Raw genomic sequence first — 20400 nt, forward strand, 5'->3', positions numbered from 1 at the left:
ACCTGTGGAATTAACACTCTGTCCCACTCCTTGGAATGCAGGGGTGTGCCTGTAGTGATTCCCTTTCCCAAGCTCTAATGTTCCTTCCCCAGCATCATTCCTGTGTTTCTCCTTCCAGTGGATAATGGATGTGATCTTATGTAACGGGTTAGGAATTTACTGTGGGATGAAGACCCTGTCCTGGCTTTCCTTGAAAACCTACAAGTGGCAAGGGCTCTGGAACATTCCAACCTACAAGTAAGTTGGGGAGGAGGGAACTCCACAGGCACAGCACAAAGGCTGGGCCCCTGTTCAAGAGCTTGGTTGTTCTGTGTGGGTTAATATGGATTAAAGAATTCCCAGGTGTTCAGATGACTCCAGGATCCAGTGACTGATTGCTGCAGGGAGGTTTGTTGGAGAGTTTTATTCACCTTGTGAGTGAGATTGTTGGAAATACACCTGTGTGTCCCAAACATTGTCTGATGGCTGGGAGTGAGGGCATCCTGTGGAAGTGAGATTATTTGTGAAATGGTTTAAGGAGGTGCAGGAATCCAAGTTTGCATCATACTTCCATTCACAGCGAGGATCTGTTTGGTCTTTTTGCATTCCCTAGTAACCAGAACTTCACAAGAACTAGGACACTGGGAATTAAAATTTAATAAATCCCTTGTAGTTGTGTACCAGTAATGACCCATTGTGCTCTGTAGTGTCTTTGCTGAGCAGAGCAGAGCTGCTTACAACAGTGGGTGTAGTATATTAAAGCTTAAATTGATAATTAAAATAACAAGCTCAGAGCTAATCTCATTAAGTTGTGATTTTAATGGAGTAAACGGAGGCATTTTGCATATCTGAACTGGTGTCTCAAATGCAAACGCTGGCAGATGCCTCTTGCCTGCTTTCCCTTCAGGCTGCAGTGGTTATTTTGCTTTTTTCCAGAGGCAAGATGAAGAGGATCGTGTTCCAGTTCACCCCCTACAGCTGGGTGAAGTTCGAGTGGAAGCCGGCCTCCAGCCTGCGCAGGTGGCTCGCCGTCTGTGGCATCATCTTCGTGGTGAGGACACCTCTCTGGCCCTTCTGTCCCCTGCTTCCAGCTTCTGCCACTCAGGCTGCAGCTCTGGGGGTGTTCCTGAAGCTGAGGCCAGGAGGGATCCCTTCCCAGTCCTGCAGAGCAGGGGGCTGTGTCCGTGTCTCTGGGACAGGTGACAGATTCACTGCAGAAAGGGCTGTCCTTGCCTGCTGACCCCTGTTGCTGGCAGTGGGAGCAGTATGAACTGGGATCTTTGTGTTCTCAGCAAGTTTCTGCTCCCCAAGGCACTGCCTGTGGGTGAAAGTAGCTCAAAACCCTTGGTTTTATGCAGGTACAGGTCACATTACAGCTGGAAGGGGCTGTATCCAAGGCCTCAGGCTCCTCTGAGCTCACTCCTGAAGCACAGATCTGCTTAAATCATTCAATTCTCCTAGAATTTTTTTTTTTTTATTTTTTTTTTTTTACATTTCACAGCACACACAGCACCTGAGTGGGTGGAATTGTTTTATGCTGGGAATGCAGCATCTGAAATTCATACTAGTGCCTATGAAACTGAACTTGTCACCCACATGACACTGATAGGGAGGGTAAACTGGGCAGTTTAAATGCCTTTTTCCCACTTCTGCCTCTTTGCCAGCCAGGGGACTTTGGCCTTTGTGCCATCCATGGAATGTCACTTTGCAATGAGCAACTCAAACTTATCTCAGCCCAACAGCTGTGAAATTTAACTAAATCCATCCCTGTGACACTCGTGGTGATCCAGGGGCACTGGGCATGACCCAGGTTCAGTGGCACAGGACAGAACTCTGTGTTTTGCCACAACAAACTCCCACCACCTGACTCCTGCTGCAGGACACATTGGCCAAACTCACGTGGCACACCAGGCCTGCTCTGTAGGAGGCCTAAAAGAGTATAAATAAAATAGATGTTTTCCCAAAAGGTTGCTGGTTGCACCCTGAAGAAATGGGGTGCAACAGAGATCCCAGTGAATTTATACTGGACTGTGGGATTGTGTTTCTTTTAGCACATCCCAGCTTCAGCTGACAGGTTCTAAGCAGCTTCAGGTTCTGGCTCACTCCTTGGGTTTCAGCAAGGCTTAATACCCTTTGTTATCACTTCTTTTGAAGTGACAATCTGGTGTCTCTCTGCTCCCTTAAGCACATTGCCAGGGCAGCTGCTCGAGAGAACATTTTGCTCTTAATTTGTAATCAGCTTTCCCAAGTTGGCTTTGAGGGTGAGTTTGCATAACTGAGAAAACCCAGCCCAGCCCCCCAGGATGTGCAGCTCATCCCTCTTGTTATGGTGGGGCTCCCTCAGCTGGATTTTGAAGGACAGGGAAAGGAAAGGCTGTGCTTTTAGGATTTGCCCTTGGTGTTTGTGCAGGTAGTTTGGGTTCTTTGTTACAAGTTCAAAACCTTGCTTGAAATTTGAGGTACTGCTTGTCCAGCTTTTTGTTGTGATTTTTAGTGCCTCTTCCAAATTAGAGGAAATGTTTAAAAACCCATTTGGTTTTGGGTTGGTGCTGATGGTTCAGTCAGTGATACTGAGCAGGGCTAAGAAATGCACAGGGGGAGCCATTCAGGGAGAGAGGGTCATTCCAGCCTCCATCCCGTGGTATTTTCCTAATGTAATTCCAGTGTCCCTCCTCCCAGTTTTTATTGGCAGAGCTGAACACGTTTTACCTGAAGTTTGTGCTGTGGATGCCCCCTGAACACTACTTGGTGCTGCTACGCCTCGTGTTTTTTGTCAACGTGGGAGGAGTGGCCATGAGGGAGATCTACGACTTCATGGACGACCCGTAAGCCCCACCTCTCTGTACTTCCCATGTCGAGCTCCACGTGCTTTGTTTTGAACTTGCTCCAGCTTGCTGGCATCCATCTCGGGCACCAGTTCAGTTCAGCTTGTCAGGGACAAAAAAGGCTTAATCCCAAAGCATCCGCTTCGTGTTCCTTTGTTTTGGAGGTACCACTCTCACTCCCCCTGGGCAGAGAGCAGCTGTTGTTGAGGGCATTGTGTGCGTGCACTGTGTTAACCTCAGTGTCTGGTAAATGATCTCTCTGTGGAGAAGGGAATGTGGAAATGAGCTGGAGTGCCCCTGGCTCATGGGCAGGGGAGTGCTGCACTCTGATTCCAGACCAAGAGCCAGGAACTGCAGTCCTTGGATGTGCCCTCTGGGGGCATTGGAGCCCAGACTAAAAAAATGTGATTCTTAAAGGCACTTCTTTCCTTGAGCCTTCTTCTCCCTGCCCCTCTGGAGCTCTCCTGGCATCCTCTTGCAGGTCAGAGGCCCTCGGTAGCAGGATGTGCTGCAGGTGAGGCACCACACACAGCAGTGCATGTACTTGAGACTGTTCCCACCTCAGCATCATATTTGTCCTCGCTGCTTTTGTTTCTGCAGACCATGTGAGAGCTGAGAAAGCTTTGTTCTCAAAATCACCTTTTCTTTTAATGTCACAACCTGCCTGAGCCCACATCCTCAGCCTAAGGCACCGCCTGGCTTCCAGGGGTGTTCATTGTCTGTCGCTGACCAACACAAAAAAGTGTCTGTGTTCAGAATTTAGGGTTCCAACATGGTCTGAAGATCAGTTTCCCTTGCAAGGCTTTGACTCCTAGAAGTGGGAAGAAGGGCCAGCCCACATTGCTTAGTCGGAATTCAGGACATTCCGCAGGGGCAGGATGCCCTGCCCTTGGTGTTGGACCTACTGGTTTGGGACGTGCCTCCAACTCACAGATAAGAAGAGTCTCTGCCTCGCTGCTGAGCTCCTCTCCTTAGCACCATTCATCTTCTTGTGTTGGGGTTGCAAAAGCTCCTTTGCCCTCTGTCCAACCACGTGGCATAACACTGGAATTGGGCAGAGCCATCCCTGGCCAGTGCCTTGTCTCTGGCTCCAATTGTTGCTGTTCTTTCCACGAGCTGGAGCAGCTCATCCCGAGCTGTGCATCCCTGTCTGTCACTGCCACCACCTCCTGCCGTGTTCCCTGCTGGGGGAGGTGACTGTCCCCACATCCTGGGGTTCCTGGCTCTGCTTGATGCCCCCCAGAGCTGACATCAGGCTGCTCCTGCAGAAGGGCAGAGCTGAGCTGAGCTCTTACCTGGTGCCTTCTCTGCGGAGGGTTTTGTGATTCCTTCCTGCATTCCAGGCCATCCAGGCAGAGAGGATCTGCCCCCATTTGCCAGCTTCACTTGCACATCATTTCAAGCCAAGGATCCTTCAGGATTCTTTCCATGGTGTTGTAGGGGAAGTGTGATTTGCTCCATGGTTGTATTTACAAAAGTCAGTGCATTATTCCTGCTGGGAAGAGCAGGCTGTACCAGAGGCTCCTGGCTTACATCACATGGGAAACCTTGCTGACCTTTTCCTTTTGGAAACTCTTAATGCTCAAAGATTGGAATCTTCCATTGCCCTTCCTTGAAAAAACGTGGCTCACTGCCTTGTCTGGTGGTGATGGGATTGTCTGGGATGAACTGAGGAGGTCTCTTCAGCCAGCCCTGCAGTGCTGGGTCTAGAAAGCAGTGAAATTCCAGCATGAAGAATTCTTTTTCTCATTCAGCATTCTGAGTATCTGCAGGCAGTTCTGGGGCTTTGCTTGCAGGACCTTGGGCTGAACATGGTGACAGTGAAGTGCCTGGAATTGTGGTAGTCCCAGAAGAGGGGTGAAGCTTTCTCCAGCCCTCACACACCACACGCTGCCTCTGAGTTCCTGAGGACTGGATGTGTGAAATGTTCCTGGCCAGGAGTGTCTTGATGCATTTGTAGCATTTGACCCAGTCACACATTCCTGATGGAATCTTCCTCTCACCTCCAAGGAGTCTGCATCAAGGCCATGAATTTTTGTCTCCTTCATCAAAAGAAAAATCTTTCACATCTTTCCTGAATATTAGGGCAGGAAACCAGCTCTCTTCCTCAGCAGCCTTAGGGGCTGCCCAGCTCTTGTGTTGGGGTTATCTTTGATTCTGTTGTCAGAGAAAGGATGGCAGAGGAAGAAGCAGCCCAACAGAGCAGAAAGCTGCCCTTATCATCCCAGCAACTGGAATTCCCTGTGAGAGATCTGCTGCTTCTCTTTTCATCTCTCTGCCTGTGGGTTAGGGCTGGTCTCTGCCCATTTAATCTGTCACCACCTGGAGCAGTTTCTGCAGCCCTTTCATCCGAGCTGATCCAGGCAGGATACCTTTTAAGAAGGAAGGCACTCATCCCCTCTCCATCAGCACTCACCTACATTTGATTTATTCTGTATTTTTTCCCAGTGTATTTGGATGGTTTGGTGTAGCTTGAACTACACTTTGGTCTCAAATATGGCTCTGGGTCTCGTGTGTGAGAAGCTCCTGTTTGGAGCCATAGCCTGAACATCAGCTGGTCTCAGGCTGGTCAGAGAATGGTTTCATGTGGGTTTACCTGGGAATGGGGACACTTTGCTGCATTGTGTGGTGGTGAAGTTTAACTTTTCTCGCTTTTAGAGCCTCTGAGAGGAAACTGAATTAACACCAACCTGAAAGTGTCATGCTGCAGAGCCTTAGTGCATGTGTGATCTGAACTAGACTTGTAGGACTGTGCCAAGCTGAATGAAATCACTGCCCCAGCTGTCTTTCTGTGCAGATTTCTCCACATCCCCAACTTTTACAGCAATGAGATGTTTTTGTCTGTGTTTCTCCTGCAGGAAGTTCCACAAGAAGCTGGGCCAGCAGGCCTGGCTGGTTGCTGCTATTACTGCCACGGAGTTCCTGATCGTCGTCAAGTACGATCCCTACACGCTCACCCTCTCCCTGCCCTTCTACATCACCCAGTGCTGGATCCTGGGGATTATCCTGGTGCTCACCTGGACAGCCTGGCGCTTCTTCATCCGGTGAGTGGGGCTGCAGCTGGGGCTGGCCAGGGTTTTTAGCAGGATTTGTTCAACCCCCGTCCTCAAACGTGCTCCCTGAGACTGTCTGGGGAGAGAGCATGGCTCTCCTGGGTGGGTGCAAGTTCTGAAATAAACAGGGAGCTCCCTGGGGCTGATCCTGGCAGTTTCCTGTCTGGATCATGGAAAGCAGCTGCACAGGGCCTAGGGAATTAGCAGCCTTCCAGTTTTGGAAGGGACCCACAAGGAAGCTGGAGAGGGACTCTGCATTTCAGGGGCTGGAGGGACAGGACAAGGGGGAATGGCTCTGCACTGAGAGCAGGGTTAGGTGTGGTGTGGGGAAAAAATGAGGGTGGTGAGACCTTGGCACAGGGTGCCCAGAGAAGCTGTGGCTGCCCCTGGATCCCTGGAAGTGTCCAAGGCCAGGCTGGATGGAGCAGCCTGGGATAATGGAAGGTGTCCCTGCCCGTGGCAGGAGGTGGAATGGGATGAGCTTTAGGATCCCTTTCAACCCAAAGCATTCCACAATTGTTTGAGGTGCAGTGCTGTGTGGAGGGGGCAGCAGTGGCTGCTCCTGCAGGATTGGCTGTTGTGCCCTGGCAGTGGTGGGAAGAGCCAGACACCAGGCAGAAACACAAACTGCCAGTGAATCAGTGCCATCAGCAGTTGTAGAAATGCCCAGCCAGAGGCTCCAGGGAGTTGTTATCCCAGGAAGCAGAGAGGTTCCTGCCGTTCCTCCTGCAGGCTGGAGCTGTGTGTGTTGCAGGGACATCACCCTGCGGTACAAGGAGATCCGGCGGCAGAAGCAGGAGCACAGGCACGAGAAGGACAAATGCCTGAGCAACGGGGATGGACACTCAGCCCTGCTGGATGAGCCCAACGGGAGCAAGCTCCGGGAGAGGAAGCTCTGAGCACGGACACGGGGCTGACAGGAACTCGCGGTGCCCGAGCGGGCCTGGTGCACAGTCCCAATCTTATCCTACCTAACTCCTAATTGTCCTTGTTAGTGTTCCAGCGTGTGGGAATCCTCGCGGGGAGGATGGCACTGACACAGCCCCCCCTCTCTCCTCGTGTCACCAGGGCGGGGCCAGAGGAAGCCTGTGTGGAGGGAGGTGTGTGTCTTCCTGGGAACCTCCTGGTGTGGAGATGGGGCTCAGAGCACGGCACACAGGGATCTGCTGCTCCATTCCCAGGGAGCCGAGAGCTCCGTGGGGCGTTTGGGCATTAGGAACACTTGTTCTGGAGTGTACAGAGACCAGGCATGGGAAATGAATTCTGCTCTTCCTGCTGGAGCTACCTGGGGCTGTGGAGGAGGATTGGGTGAAGCGCTGGGCGAGGTGACCGCGGGCACCCGGGGACGTGTGGCCAAGCTGCATTTCTTGCACAGGATGTACCACGCTGCACTGCTGCTCCAGCCCCTCCGTGGGGCATCCCTCTGACTTCCAGCAGCCTGCGGCACGTGGCTGGTGTGCCCCAGCTCTGGGGAGACTGACAGCTTCTCCTTAGCTCTTATTTTTAATTTCTCTTTTAGTCTCGGTCATCTCTTAAATGTAAGGGAAGGTGAAGTGGGAAAGGTCAACCTGCCTTCGCTCTGCGGAGTAAAACGTGTCACAAGCAGAAACCGGCAGTGTCCCCTCAGTCTGGAGTTCTTTGCTTTGTCCTCAGCTGGGTTTGTGTCCTCACTGCTGGGGGTTTGCTCTGGGGTCTGACAGGGGCACGTCAGGCTCTGCCGCCCTTTGGCACTGCCCTGTTCCCTCCAGGATAGCTCCAGAGTGAGCTGATCCCTGCAGTGCCACACCCCCATCCCTGTCCCCCTGCCACCAGCAGGCCCAGGCCGAGCACGTCCCTGGCACAGCACAGCCAGGGAGCATCCTGAGCCAGGCAGTGTCTGCTGGTGACTCAGCATCCTGGAGAGGGAATTGGAAGCCTGGGCAGCTTTGTTTCCCCAGGTCATTATTCCAAAATGTGAGAGCTCCACTAATCCACATGGATTCTGTACCCTCTGCTCCGAGCCCTCGCGTCGCTGGCCCGGGCATTGACGTCACCCTGCCACTGCTTAATCCAATCTGGCTGTATTTCAGGGAAGTGTTTATCCAGAAGGAAGTGACACAAACGCCACAGTACAATTCCAAGAGTGCAACCCCAAACTTCTGAAGAGGCAGGGGCTTGCAGAGCTGCTGCCCAGCACACATCTGGGTTTTTAACCTGGTTTTGTCTTGTATGGGAATGACAGCCAACTGCATTTCTCCCAGGTTTAGTTTGTAAAATGCCTTCCACCTATAAAAAGTGGGCAGTGGGAAGTCAGGAATCCCCAGGTGGGGAGGTGGCCAGGTGACACAGGGGGACTTGTCACTGCACCCCTTCCCACCAAAGGGCCACTTACCTGCGCTGGCAGCACCTGGTGAGGAATGTCCAGAAAGATCTGGGAGCTTTTACCTCATACGTGAACCACTGACTCATCTGTCTGCATCCGAGGGAGCCCAGGGACACTCTGGATCCTGTCCATGTAGTTCTGTGTGCTGGTTTGTCCTTTAGGACAATGTGTGCCTGTGAGTACTCTCTTGTCACCTCACACACACAGCCAGGGGGCTGAGGGGGAGCTTGGGCTGAGGTTTTCAGGGAAAAAGATGGGCTTTGGTCATTGCAAACTCACCTGGCTTTAGGAATCCTTTTGTGATCACCTGGGAGCAGTGCTCACAGCAGCCTCATAGGGAGGAGGTGGAAGGAAGCCAAGATTCCTCGTGGGAATAACGTTTGGTGTGGCTAAAATGGGATGCTGTGGGAGGGCAGAGGTGGCCAGCTCCTGCTTCCACACACAGGAGTGTCCAGCTCACCTGGAGCAGGTCTCCCACCTGTGGTCACACCAATTTCATGGAGAGTTGGGCCAAAGGTAAGTGTTGGCTTTAAAAAGGAGGAGTTTTCAATGGGTGAGTTGGAGTCTGTGTGAGGCTGGATGGATCCACGTGCCCAGCTTGGGAATTCCCAAACCTCAGCCTGATCCAATCCCGCCTGGAACAGCTTTAGGGGTCACTTTAGCCCAGAGTGTGGAGTGGTGAGCCCTGAGGTGCCGAGCAGGAGGGTGCTGGGTCCTGAGCTGTCCTGTAGAGGGACATCCTGCCACATCCCTGGGATGCAGAGGAGCTCTGGGAAGGGGGCAGGGACCATGGCCTGCTCTTTTCCAGCTGTACCCAGAGGAAGAGCCAGGAAGCCTCGTGGAAAGGAGCCTTAGCTGCTCTCCCACCCAGGCAGCATTTTTTGTACAAAACTTGTGTTTTCTCCCTGAAAATGAACTTCCACCAGGAAATCATGGGAGCATCTCCCAGTGCTGCCCTCCCTGGATCTTTCCAGAGCAGGGAGCCTGCAGCCAGCACTGAGCTGGCCCTGTGGCTGGATGTGGGTGTTCCTGGGAGTTACAGGTCCTCAGGAATGTCACAATGCTCCATGGCCTCTGGCCCCATCTTTTCTCAGTTGTGTGGGTGTTCTTTTCCCCACAAAATCGCAATTATTCCATTTTCTCCAAGGAAAGTGTTTCTCCTGCTGTCTGAAATTGCTCCTTGCTGCCCTGGAAGTTGCCAGACATGAAGGTGAGGTGGCTGGAGCCATGGATGTGAGGGCAGGGAAAGGGAAGATCCCACAGGAGGGTGTGAAGGCACCGTCTTCCAGTGGTTGTGGTGTGGTGGGCATGGAGCCAAACTGTCCAAGGGGCTTTTGGGACCAGACCCCAAAAAGTTCCACTTTCTGCTGCAGAGGGAGAGGATCTGGTGGTTTTTTTAGGAAGATCCAAAGCCAAAACCTTGCTGGACAGCCCCAGGTGTCCCCATGGCAGGAGGGACACAGCTGGAAGCTGTTTGGGACAAGGGAGAACCCAGGGGTTCAGCTTTGGGGTGGTGATCCAGAGACCCCAAGGGGCTCTGCAGCCTTTGAGGGACAAAGGGAGTGGACATGGGACCCCATGGAGACAAACACTCGTCAGGGTCCAGGGGAAGGAGCAGCTGGAGATGCAGGGGGATGGACCAGGGAGTCCCTGAAAGTGGGATTTGGGGATTTGGGGAAGCCTGGTATGGCCAAGCACACAGCAGAGGGTCTGTGGTGTGGGATGAGGGATCTGGCATTGTCCCTCCTCACTCCTGGCTGGGATTTGGGGTGCGTTTGCAGGGGTTTGGGGTGAATTTCGTTGAGGTTTTTTTATGGCAACTTCCTCAGGGAAGCTGAGAGCCTGGCAGGCAAACCAGAGCGAGAGACCCCCGGCGTCCCCAGGCTGGGCCAAGCCCCGGGGAGGGTCTGGCGAGCACAGAGACCGCCCAGCTCCTGGCACGGGTGAGCGGCGGCTCCGCCCCGGGCTGGGCTGGGCCAGGGAGCGGAGCCGCTCCCGGTCCCGCACCGCCGGGAAGCATCCCGGCCGCGGGGGGCATCCCGGGTCCAGCCCGGATCCATCCCGGATCCGTCCCGGGGCCGGGCTCTGGACCCGCAGGGACCCCCGGGCAGCGGCGGGGGCCGGGAGCATCCCGGGCTTGGGGAGACCCGTGGATCCCGGGGCTGAGCTGGGGACCCCCGGGCGGCGCGGGGGGCTCTGCCCGGTCCCCGCCGCCGGCCGGGCGGGCCCCGGGGGTCGCGGGGTCCCCCCTGCCCCGTGGGAGCGGCCAGAGCTCGGCGGATGCCGGGGCCGCCCGGGGGTCCCCGCGGATCCCTGAGGATTTATTTGTACCTGTGCAGGTAAAGCGCGGGGGGCACCGGTGTGGGTGGGATGTGTCCCCTCTGGGGGGGTGGGGAGGCGATGGGGGAGAGCAGAGCCCAAATCCTTCTGTTCTGGCAAGTTTGGGATGCGTCTTTATCGGTGCCAGGAGCAAACTCCATCCCGCTTGTGTGCCCTGCGGCTGGAGGGGGCTGGCAGAGCAGCGCTGCAGGACCGGCACCGCCGGGAGCTGAACCCAGCACCGGCCTCGGCTGCCTGGGCCAGGACAGGGAGGGAGGACGAGCAGGGAGACCGCTGGAACCTGGGCTGGGACATTTGGGGACTGCAGAGTGCTCGGGGCATCATAGCCAGGCTGCTCCCGGTGCTTTGGGAACAGCAGCTGAGGTTTCTGTGCCTGTGGCCTTGGCAGCAGCGAGGTGACAGCCCCATGAGGGCTGGGGGACCCCCTTTTCCTCGAGGACAGGTGGCTTTGATGCTGTTTTTCTCTCCCTCGTTGAGCTGATTTTTTTGTCCCTCCAAGCAGGAAAAGGGACCCGAGCTCTGCAGCAGCTCCCAGGGAAAATGAAGTTGCTCTGGCACTGGGGTGTTGGGATGGATGGAGAGGGCTCTGCACCCCAAACCAGGGCTCTGCAGCCTGATCTTGAGGTCTGGGGGTGAAAAACCCATCAATCCCTGTGCTGCCAGCAGCAGGAGAGCAGTGCCTCTTCCCTTCCCGATGCCTCAGGCTTGATTTCCCAGGGATTTGAGCAGCAGGTCAGGGGGATGTCAGAGCAGCTCGGTGCAACGCTCCAGGGAAGAGCTCAGTTAACAAAAAAAGGCCATAAATCCTTCCCCGAGCACCTCCACCCCCGTTTCCTCACTCAGGAGAGATTGATGCTGTTTTCCTAATAGGAAAATACCTCTGGGTTTCATCCCAGTGCTGAGCACTGCAGTCTCTTTCCAGGTGATGCCTTGGAAATCTGCTTAACTTGCTGCTTAGAGCTCATTAGAGAGGGAGGTTTTGGGGAGAGACGCTCTGAAGGGAAAGAAAAACTAGAAATTCCTTCTAATTTCCAGAGGAAATTGGGAAGAGATGGAGGGGGTTTAAAGGGGATGTTTGTCCTCCTGCAGGGAAAGTCAGTCCTGAAAACTTTGCTGTTCTCATATTAAAAATAATTGGGAAGCAGGGAGAGGAGCAGAGCACCTTGCTTGGGCACAGGGGCTTTTCAGGGCAGAAAAAGAGGCAGTTTAGGGTAAATTTTCATCATGTTTCTCTGTTAAGATGTCAGTTTTCAGCACTAAACAGCAAAGTGGGCCTTGAACTGAGCTGAGCCCATGGCATGAGCTCAGCACGTTCCCAGCCAGGGCAGGAATGTTTTATCCATTGCACGGGGAGATTTGTGCCAGAGGGGGGAGGTGGGGAGGAACTGGGCATCTCCCAGCCCCATCCCAGCATCCCTGTCACTTTGGGTTACTCAGGGCTCCCCTTCCTCCATCTCCATCCCAAGGATGGGCCACGTGCCCCTGCAGAGGGGCCAGGCCAGCACAGCTGATATTCCATGCCATGAAATTCCCACTTTTGCCTGTTAAAATGCAAGCCTGGATGGTTTTGGGGGGAGTTGATCACCCCCCACTGCCTGGGAGCACCCAAGGGGAGCTGGAAGGTGGGGCCCAGACGTTGCAGAACCCTCTGGCTGAGGCCAGTCCAGCTCTGAGTGGGCTTTGGGAATTCTGGAGAAGGGCTGGGGGGCTCTCAGGGAGGTGGTGGGGGTTTAGGTGCAGTGCTGAGGTTGTGTCCCCAGGAGGTTTTGTGGGATCCCACCAGCTATCCATGGTCTGTGATTCCCCGGCACGGATGCCAGGGAACAGGGGGTGCTGGTCAGTCCTCGTTGGATTTGCTTGTGGGTGTTTTGGGGGATCCAAAAGCCCCCTTTTCATAGCAGGAGTAGCTGGCTCGGATAAATCCCCCCCAGCATCCATGGTGCCTGTGCTGGGATCTGTCTGGCAGAGCAGCTTCCTTTCGACTGGGAAAAACCCTTTTTGAGGGGGGAGCCAACAGAGCTTTCCCACTGCGGGAGCTGATTCCTGGGGAAGAACATCCCCTAAACCCCAAAATGGGGGAATGGGGCTGCCCCTCCTCGGCTGGGCCCGGGGCAAAGCCTCGGGAGAGGCTGGGAAACTGCAGGAGGCAAAGGAAGATTTCAGCTGGGAAAGCAGCAAAGGGCTTTGAGGGCTCCTGGAGGGGGGGACTCCGCACACAGAGAGGATGGGAATGTCGCCTGTTTCAAGGCTGCCGTGGTAAATCGAGCGGCTCTGCCCCTTCCCGAGCTCCTGCCGGTGGCTGGGAGCCATGCAGGGGGAGAAGTGATGGAGCGTCCCTGCTGGAAAATCACAAGGCGTTCGCTTTTTGAGTTCTCCCCCTCCGTGCTAACGCCGTGTCTCGGCATTCCAGGCTGTCCCCTCGCAGGGAGCGTTTGCCATGGACACTGGGCACGTCAGCAGATCCCGCTTCAGTGGTGAGTCCTCCCCGGGGAGCCGGGAAGGGTTTGGGGCAGAGCTGCTGGTGCTCACACCGAGCTTGTTTTGGGGAAGGGTTGGCTGGTTCTTTCCATGGGGAGAAGCCTCTGCTCCGTGTGCCCGCTGGGTTTTGTTCCCTAAAGCGAGGGTAAAACCCTTAAAACCTCCAAGTTTTCCAACATGAGTGCTCAGCCCTCAGAGACGGGCAGGAATGAGGGGGAAGCAGGTTCCAGTTCAGCTGGGATTTGCACTTGGAGTTCCTCAGAGGTAGGAGCCAGTAAAAGATTATTCTGCTATTTTTATTTTCATTCCCAATTTTGCCCCTCCACCGCAGCAGGAGCCTGGGAGCTCTGGCACGGGAAGCCTCCAAGTGCTTCCCACAGCATCCTTGGCCGGGATGCAGGGATAGAGCAGAGCCCTTTGGGGGTTTGGATGAAGCAGGGCCCGGCTCCCATCCCAATGCTTAACCTCGGACACCCCTGCGGGCTGCTCCCGGGATCCAGTTCGCTTTGGCTGGGAGCACTCAGTTCCCCCGCTGTTCCGGCTGGAGGAGGGCAGGGGGGAGCAGCAGGTTGTCCCTGCGCTCGGGTGCCATGTGGGAGTTCAGCCCGGCTTTTTCCGGCTCCGAAGGAGGGAGCGCTGCGGCGTGCCGGTGCCGGAGGACTCGGGGATGTGGAATCCGGGATGAGGAATCCTCTCTTTTCCCTTCTCCGTGCGGCTCGGGGCGCTCGGGGCCGGCCCGGCGCGGCAGCGATGCTGCAATGCAGCACCATCCGCTCGCAGCCGAGCCCGCCGCTCCCTCCCCGCTCGCTCCGCCGGCTTCCAGCAGCTTTTCCCTTTGGTTTTTCCCTTCTCCCGGCTTTTCCTGGCATGCCCGGGCAGCAGCTGGGCCGAGGGCGATGCAGATGTGCGCAGGGCACATCTGTCAGTGGGACAGAGCAAAGGGACCCCCGGCACCAGGCGGGTGACACAGCCGCTCGCTGGGAAGCGGGGCTGGGACACGGGAGAACTTCATCTCCCGGGAAAGCCGAGCCGGGGCTGGCATTTTCTGGCTGGCAGAGCCTCTCCCCGACCCCTTTGCAGCCACCCGGGTGGGAGCCGCGGTTTGTCCGCTCCCCGGCCCATCCCATCCTCGGAGCTTGGAGCCGAGCTCCCGGCGCGGAAGCAGCCGAGGCTGAAGGCTCCTTCCCGGGGCCGTCACCGGCTCCTTCCCGGGGCCGTCACCGGCTCCTTCCCGGGGCCGTCACCGGCTCCTTCCCGGGGCCGTCACCGGCTCCTTCCCGGGGCCGTCACCGGCTCCTTCCCGGGGCCGTCACCGGCTCACGGAGCCCCCTGTCCCCGCAGTGGCCTCCAGCCCGCCGCGGTGGGAGATCGGGCTCTACGCCGCCGGCGCCCTGGCGCTGCTGGGAATCGCAGCCATCAACCTGTGGAAGCTGTGGCGCTCCGGGAGCTACCCGGCCCCTTCCCCCTTCCCGAACTATGACTACCGGTACCTGGAGCAGAAGTACGGAGCGGCGTGCCCGGACATCAGGAACAAGGTAAGGGGGGGAAGTCTGTCTGCTCTCCTTCCCTTTGCGGGATGCTGGAGGGGTGGGAATATCTCCTGGATCCCCTCGCGGGGTGGAACAGCCACAGGCAGCAAGCTGGTGCTGCTGGAGCTTTTTGGGGGATCGCTGGAGCTGGGAGCTGCGGGAAGCTCTGGGCTCGCTGCCGCGGCAGCTTGAGGCCAGGCAGGGGCCGGGATGCATCCAAGGAGATGCCGGAGAAGCCCAGCTGGGGATGGAATGGAATGGAATGGGATGGGATGGATGGCAGCGGCAGCGCCTGCTCTCCTTTCCCTGGCAGCGAGGGCTGGCCCCGGGCTCGCAGCGGGCGCCAGGCCGGAGCTCCTCATCCCGCAAGAGCAGCCTGAGGGCAGAGGACACCTTGGAGAGCATCCAGGAGCTGGGCAGCCTGGAGCTGATGGGCAGAGACCTGGGCCTGGCCCACTGCGGCCCCCTGCGGAAATCCATCTCGGCCGACTCCCTCAACTCCATCTCGTCCATCGGGAACAACTTCGGGCAGGATTTCACGGTGGGGCAGGTGGAGGTGTGCATGGAGTACGACGGGAGGGCGGCCGCCCTGCACGTCACGCTGCTGCAGGGCAAGGACCTGCTGGAGAAGGAGGAGGCGCGCTTCGAGTCCTGCTTCATGCGGATCAGCCTGCTCCCGGCCGAGCAGATCGTCGGCATCTCCCGGGTGAGCCCAGCCAGAGCCCCCCAGAGCCCTGTGCACACCCGGGTTGTCCTGGGGTTTTGGGCAGCAGCATCCCCTGGCCGCATTCCCCAAAGAAGTGATGGGGTTTGGGAGCAGGGAGCTCCAGGCATGCCAGGATCAGGAATGGCTGGCACAGGATTTAGAGGATATCAGCTCCCCAAGGCAACTGTGGGGTTTGGGTGCATGCAATTCCAGGCTGGATGTGGTTGATATGAGATTTTGGGGTGGGTCTCAGCTCCCCACAGCAGTGATGGGATTTGGGAGCAGAGAGCTCTGGATTGGCACAGGACTTTGAGGGATGTCCCAGGTGGGTTTGCACATCAGGAACTCGGCAGAGGCAGGAATGTCTCCCCTTGGCTGGGATTTGGGCTGACTTTGTCATCTCTAAGCGTGGCTGGTGGCAAGTTTTTCTGCTTGGCTGACCCTGCTGGGGAAAGGAAGGGGTCTGGGGTGGCAGTTTGGGCAGGTGCTGCTGGAGTCTTCCCATGTCCCACAGTCCCCTGAGTCCCCACAGCAGCCCCAATGCTTTTCCCCTCCCCACAAAGGACACGGCAGTGGAAAATCCACGTGGCAGCACTGACAGCCACAACCAGGGTTGGATCTGCTGCAAAACGTCCCTTTTTAAGTGCCTCAAAAGCTGCTTTTGGAAAGCAGGAGCCTCAGTTTTCTTCTAGCAGCTCCTCAATTGCAGAGTCAGGTTGGTTTAAGCAGGATATTCCAGCAAGGAGTGGGAATTTGCACTCCATTGAGGCACCTCTCCACTGGGGTGGAGGTGCCATTCCATCCCCACAAACTGGCTGCTGCCTCAAAAATATTTCCACAGTGCCCTTTTAGACCATTTTCCCATCCAAATCTCTGGCTCTTTATTTATGCTCTGGAGATATTTATTATTTAGTGTCATTATTTATAATTCACCAGCACAATTTACCTCCTCGGCTGCCCCAAGGCCATGGATAAAGGCCCAGCTGCTTTTTTTTTTTTTTCCTAGTGCTTCTGGAGGGTTTTTAAATAGCAGCTCCTGTTTGGTTGTACTTGATCCAGAGCTCCCAAAATGCAGCGTGGGCTGCAGACAGACAGTCTGTAAAATCTGTAGGGCTTTAAAATCTGCTCTTCACACGGAGGAACTTCATTCCCCCCGGGGAACTCTGGAGGTTGGTGGTATCCAGTGGGAGAGCATGGACTAAGAAGGCAGGAATGGCAGGTGCTGCTTTTGTGTCCTTTATCCCAGGGATGGAGCAGGGCTAGGAGCAGGCTGAGACAGGAGAGAGTCCGTGGAGGAGATGAACCCTCTCCTGGGGGGCTTTTGGGGTGACAGAGCCCCACAGAGAGGTCCCTACTGCACCCAGATTTGGGTGGCTTTGGGGAGCTGGTGCTTCCACTTTGCTCCATGCTATCCAAGGCTGCAGCTTTCCATCCCATGGGACAAACCCCTGGTTTGCCTGTGACATCTTGGGTGCTGAAACAGGGCTGGAGTAGGGGGAAAAATAATCCCTAAATCCATGACTTCAGAGCATTTCCCCTCGGCCAGTTCTTTGGGATCAGCACCAGCAGGATGAGCCATGGGAGCTGCTGCTGCCTCTGCTAACAGGGAATGACCTGACACAGGGACAACATCAGCCAAACATCAGCTCCATTCCCACTGGGCACATCCAGGACTTGGTTCTGCTTGGAGAAGGGCTGGGGGTTGCACCTTGTAGCCATAAATCCTGTTGTGTGGTATGGCAAAGCCGGATGTGCATCCACACTCCCAGGGGCTTGGAATCTATCTGAGAGCACTAGGCCAATGCTGATTCTCTAATTAACAGAATTAACAGGCACCGGGGCAGGTCACAGCCCTGATTTTCACCCCAATGGCCGAGCAGTTGCTGCAGTCAGGTTGGGAATAAATCATCCCAACTGGGTGGGGATGCCCTGGGGATGCAATCCCCGGGAGATGGGGCAGAGCAGGGGTGCAGCCCCAAGCCGCAGGGGTGCCAGGGCTATCCCCGCTTCCCACGGCAGATCCAGAGGAGCTCCTACTCCGTGGCCTTCGACGAGCGCTTCTCGGTGCCGCTGGATGCGGCGGCGCTGGAGGAGAACAGCCTGCGCTTCTCCGTCTTCGGCGTGGACGAGGACGAGCGCAGCGTCAGCACCGGCGTGGCCGAGATCAAGCTCTCCGACCTGGACCTGGCCACGCGCCCCTTCAACGCCTGGCTCTACCTGCAGGACACCAACAAGGTGAGCGGGCAGTGGTCCCGTCTCCCAGCTGGGTTTTGGGACGTTGTGTGCTGACTGTCGTGTCCCTCAGGCGGTGGACACGGTGGGGGAGATCCTGCTCTCCCTGAGTTACCTGCCCACGGCCGAGCGGCTCACGGTGGTGGTGGTCAAAGCCAAGAACCTGGTGTGGAGCAATGGGAAGGTGACTGCAGGTAAAGGGGGGCTGCAAGGTGGGGTTTGTCCTGATTTATCCCATTTGCTACATGGGAGTGGCTCCCCGTGGAGACAGACCTGCTGGGAAGGGCCACCAGAAAGGGTCCTCCCGCTTTGTCTACACCGCTGGGGACATGTGGGACTGATCCCTCTCCTGCCCTCCGAGCAGATCCCTTCGTCAAGGTGTACCTGCTGCAGGACGGGAGGAAGATCAGCAAGAAGAAGACAGCGGTGAAGAGGGGAGACACCAACCCCGTGTTCAACGAGGCCATGATCTTCTCCGTGCCTGCCATCGTGCTCCAGGTCTGGCCCAGCCCGGGGGGCTGGAGAGGGGGACACATCCCAGCGCTCCTCAGGCTCCCCAAACCCACTGGTGGGGAGCTCCTGGGGGTTGTGGGGTTCTGGGGGGTGGTCCTGGGTGTGTGTTGGTCTGGTTTGGGGTGGATGTGTGGGGGCTGTTGTGGGGTACATAGATGTGTGGGGTATACGGATGTGCGGGGACTGCTGTGGGGTGTGTGGATGTGTGGGGGCTGTTGTGGGGTATATGGATGTGTGGGGGCTGCTGTGGGGTGTATGGATGTGTGGGGGCTGCTGTGGGGTATACGGATGTGTGGGGACTGTTTGGAGAGGTGTGGATGTGTGCAAATGGCTGCTGGAGGGGGGATGTGTGTGGGGTGGAACTCTTGGGGAGGATATGGATGTGTGGGTTGGGATTCAGCAGGGTGGACAGGGCCAAGATGGGTTTAGGGGATGTGGGGTAAAAAGAGGGGGATGTGTAAGTGTGGGGGGTATATGAGGATGTGTATTTATGGATTTGGGGGTCCTTGAAGAGCAGGGGGTGTGTTTGAACAGGCTGGGGGCACAGAGGGCCGTGTGTACGTGGGGTATGGCAGGGTAGGTGATGACACACAGACGCGCTGGCCTTGTGGGCGCGTGTCCCCCGGCGAGGGCACAGGGACACGGCCTGGCTGGCCGTGCGCGTGTGGTGACAGCGCCGCGCCCGCCAGGAGCTGTCCCTGCGCGTGACGGTGGCCGAGAGCGGCGAGGACGGGCGCGGTGACAACACGGGCCACGTGCTCATCGGGCCGGCGGCCAGCGGCATGGGCACCACGCACTGGAACCAGATGCTGGCCACGCTCCGCAAGCCCGTCTCCATGTGGCACCCGCTCCGCAGGAACTAGGCCGCATCCTGGGGACAGCGGGCCCGCAGCGGGGACTTGGTGACACCCACAAGGCCGAGCTGCCCAGGGGCACCCGGAGCACGGAGAGAGCGGCTCCGTGGGCACATTCCGGGTCAGCCCCACACGCGCCGGGCCAGAGCTGCCAGGAAGGAGCCAAACGGACCAAAAGCAGCAGGAACGTCCCCAAACCGCGGCTCCCGGGCGTTCCGCGTGCTCCCAACGGCCTCGAAATCCACGGAATCCTCAGATGGGGACTCGGGGGGGGGGGGGGGGGATTCCTTTGGAAGGTGTATTTTGGGTGGGAATCGTGAGTGGGGTGACAAAAGCCAGCGGGGCGTGGGTGGTGATCCTGAGGGGATCTTTTGTAGTGACTTTGGTGCGCTGTGCCAGGGTTGGAATGTTTCCAGTGAGAATGGAAAAAGGGAGCAATAACAGCAGAAAATCAATTGTTACATACGGCTTCTCCTCCCATCTGTTCCCCCACACAGTGAGTCCCTGCCCGTCTCCACTGGCTGGGATTGGTTTCCAACCACTTGGTTTCCAACCTCTTGGGTCTGAGGTCAGATCCACGCTGGGAATCATCCCCTAAAGGTGCAGTAGGACCAGGGACAGCTTTTCCCACCCCAGCCACTTTTCCAACCCAAATTCTCCCTCAGAGTGCTCAGGACAGCACTGCAAATTCCTGCTACTTTTAACACAACTCTCACAACTGGGGATTGTTTTTTCCAGCCCCTAATCCTGGACTTGGGCTGTGACTTACCCTAGAACTCATTTTATCCAGGATTCGGGCATAGAGAGGAACATCTTGGCCTTGTGACCCAAGGCAGGTGGGAAAACTCCCTAATTTCATAATTTTTAAGCCCAACTCCTGTTCCAGGAGGAAGGCAGAAGAAAGCCCATGTGGATCCTCTCTGCTGGTGGGCTCTGGCCCAAGCCAGGTTTGGGATTTTTGGGGAGCCAATTCCCACTCTGGTTTGTGGAGGGTGATGGAGCCCCTCATGGCACAGGCTGGAGAGCTGGAGAGGGGCCACATCCCTCCTTGCCTGGAGCCTTGGCTTTTCCCTGCCTGCAGGATGCTGGTGGGAAGCCAGGCTGGGAAATCTGGGGGTGTCTGGGACTCTGTGCCATGGAATTGGCACCACGGGATGAGCATGGGCTGGGATGTGGCTGCTTGGATGATCTGAGCAGGGAAAAAGCTGTGAATGAGCCATTTATCTGTTTTTCCCTGATTAAAAAGTAACTCCAAGGTGAGTTATCCCCTGAGCTGGTGGCACCTTTGCCTTCCCATCTGTGCTGCCTGACCTTCCCTTTGGGACACGGCTGTGATGTCCCTGTTCCATCATCCCCCTCTGCTCTCCCTGCCCATCTCCACTCACCGATGTCCAGATTCCCTTGTCCCACACTTCCTCCTCCCCACTTCTCCCTGTCCCACCTGCTGCCAGGGGAGCCAGTGCCATCCCTCCATGGGCGATGCACAGCACCAAGGCACGAGCCAAGGATGGAGGGGTGTGATGGATGAG

At 56.6% G+C, this 20400-nt stretch overlaps 2 protein-coding genes across 2 annotated transcripts in view; both read left to right on the forward strand.

Moving 5' to 3' along the window:
* The window catches only part of PTDSS2 (phosphatidylserine synthase 2), a 30272-nt gene extending 22806 nt beyond the window's left edge, over window positions 1-7466 (forward strand). The window contains exons 8-12 of the mRNA XM_064425747.1: window positions 119-237; window positions 916-1030; window positions 2659-2804; window positions 5663-5848; window positions 6612-7466. Coding sequence (XP_064281817.1) covers window positions 119-237; window positions 916-1030; window positions 2659-2804; window positions 5663-5848; window positions 6612-6756 — 711 coding nt within the window. The 3' untranslated portion in view covers window positions 6757-7466. The remainder of the gene's footprint in view (window positions 1-118; window positions 238-915; window positions 1031-2658; window positions 2805-5662; window positions 5849-6611) is intronic.
* Window positions 7467-10184: 2718 nt separating this feature from the next.
* On the forward strand, window positions 10185-19332 carry SYT12 (synaptotagmin 12). Its single transcript, XM_064425752.1, has 9 exons — window positions 10185-10374; window positions 10512-10558; window positions 12970-13033; window positions 14379-14572; window positions 14880-15272; window positions 17292-17507; window positions 17578-17698; window positions 17869-18002; window positions 18707-19332. The coding sequence occupies exons 3-9, from the start codon at window positions 12997-12999 to the stop codon at window positions 18878-18880; spliced, it is 1269 nt and encodes a 422-aa protein (XP_064281822.1). The 5' UTR covers window positions 10185-10374; window positions 10512-10558; window positions 12970-12996; the 3' UTR covers window positions 18881-19332.
* Window positions 19333-20400: the final 1068 nt, after the last annotated feature.

Source organism: Passer domesticus, chromosome 6 (assembly GCF_036417665.1).
Source record: "Passer domesticus isolate bPasDom1 chromosome 6, bPasDom1.hap1, whole genome shotgun sequence".
Taxonomy (NCBI): Eukaryota; Metazoa; Chordata; class Aves; order Passeriformes; family Passeridae; genus Passer; species Passer domesticus.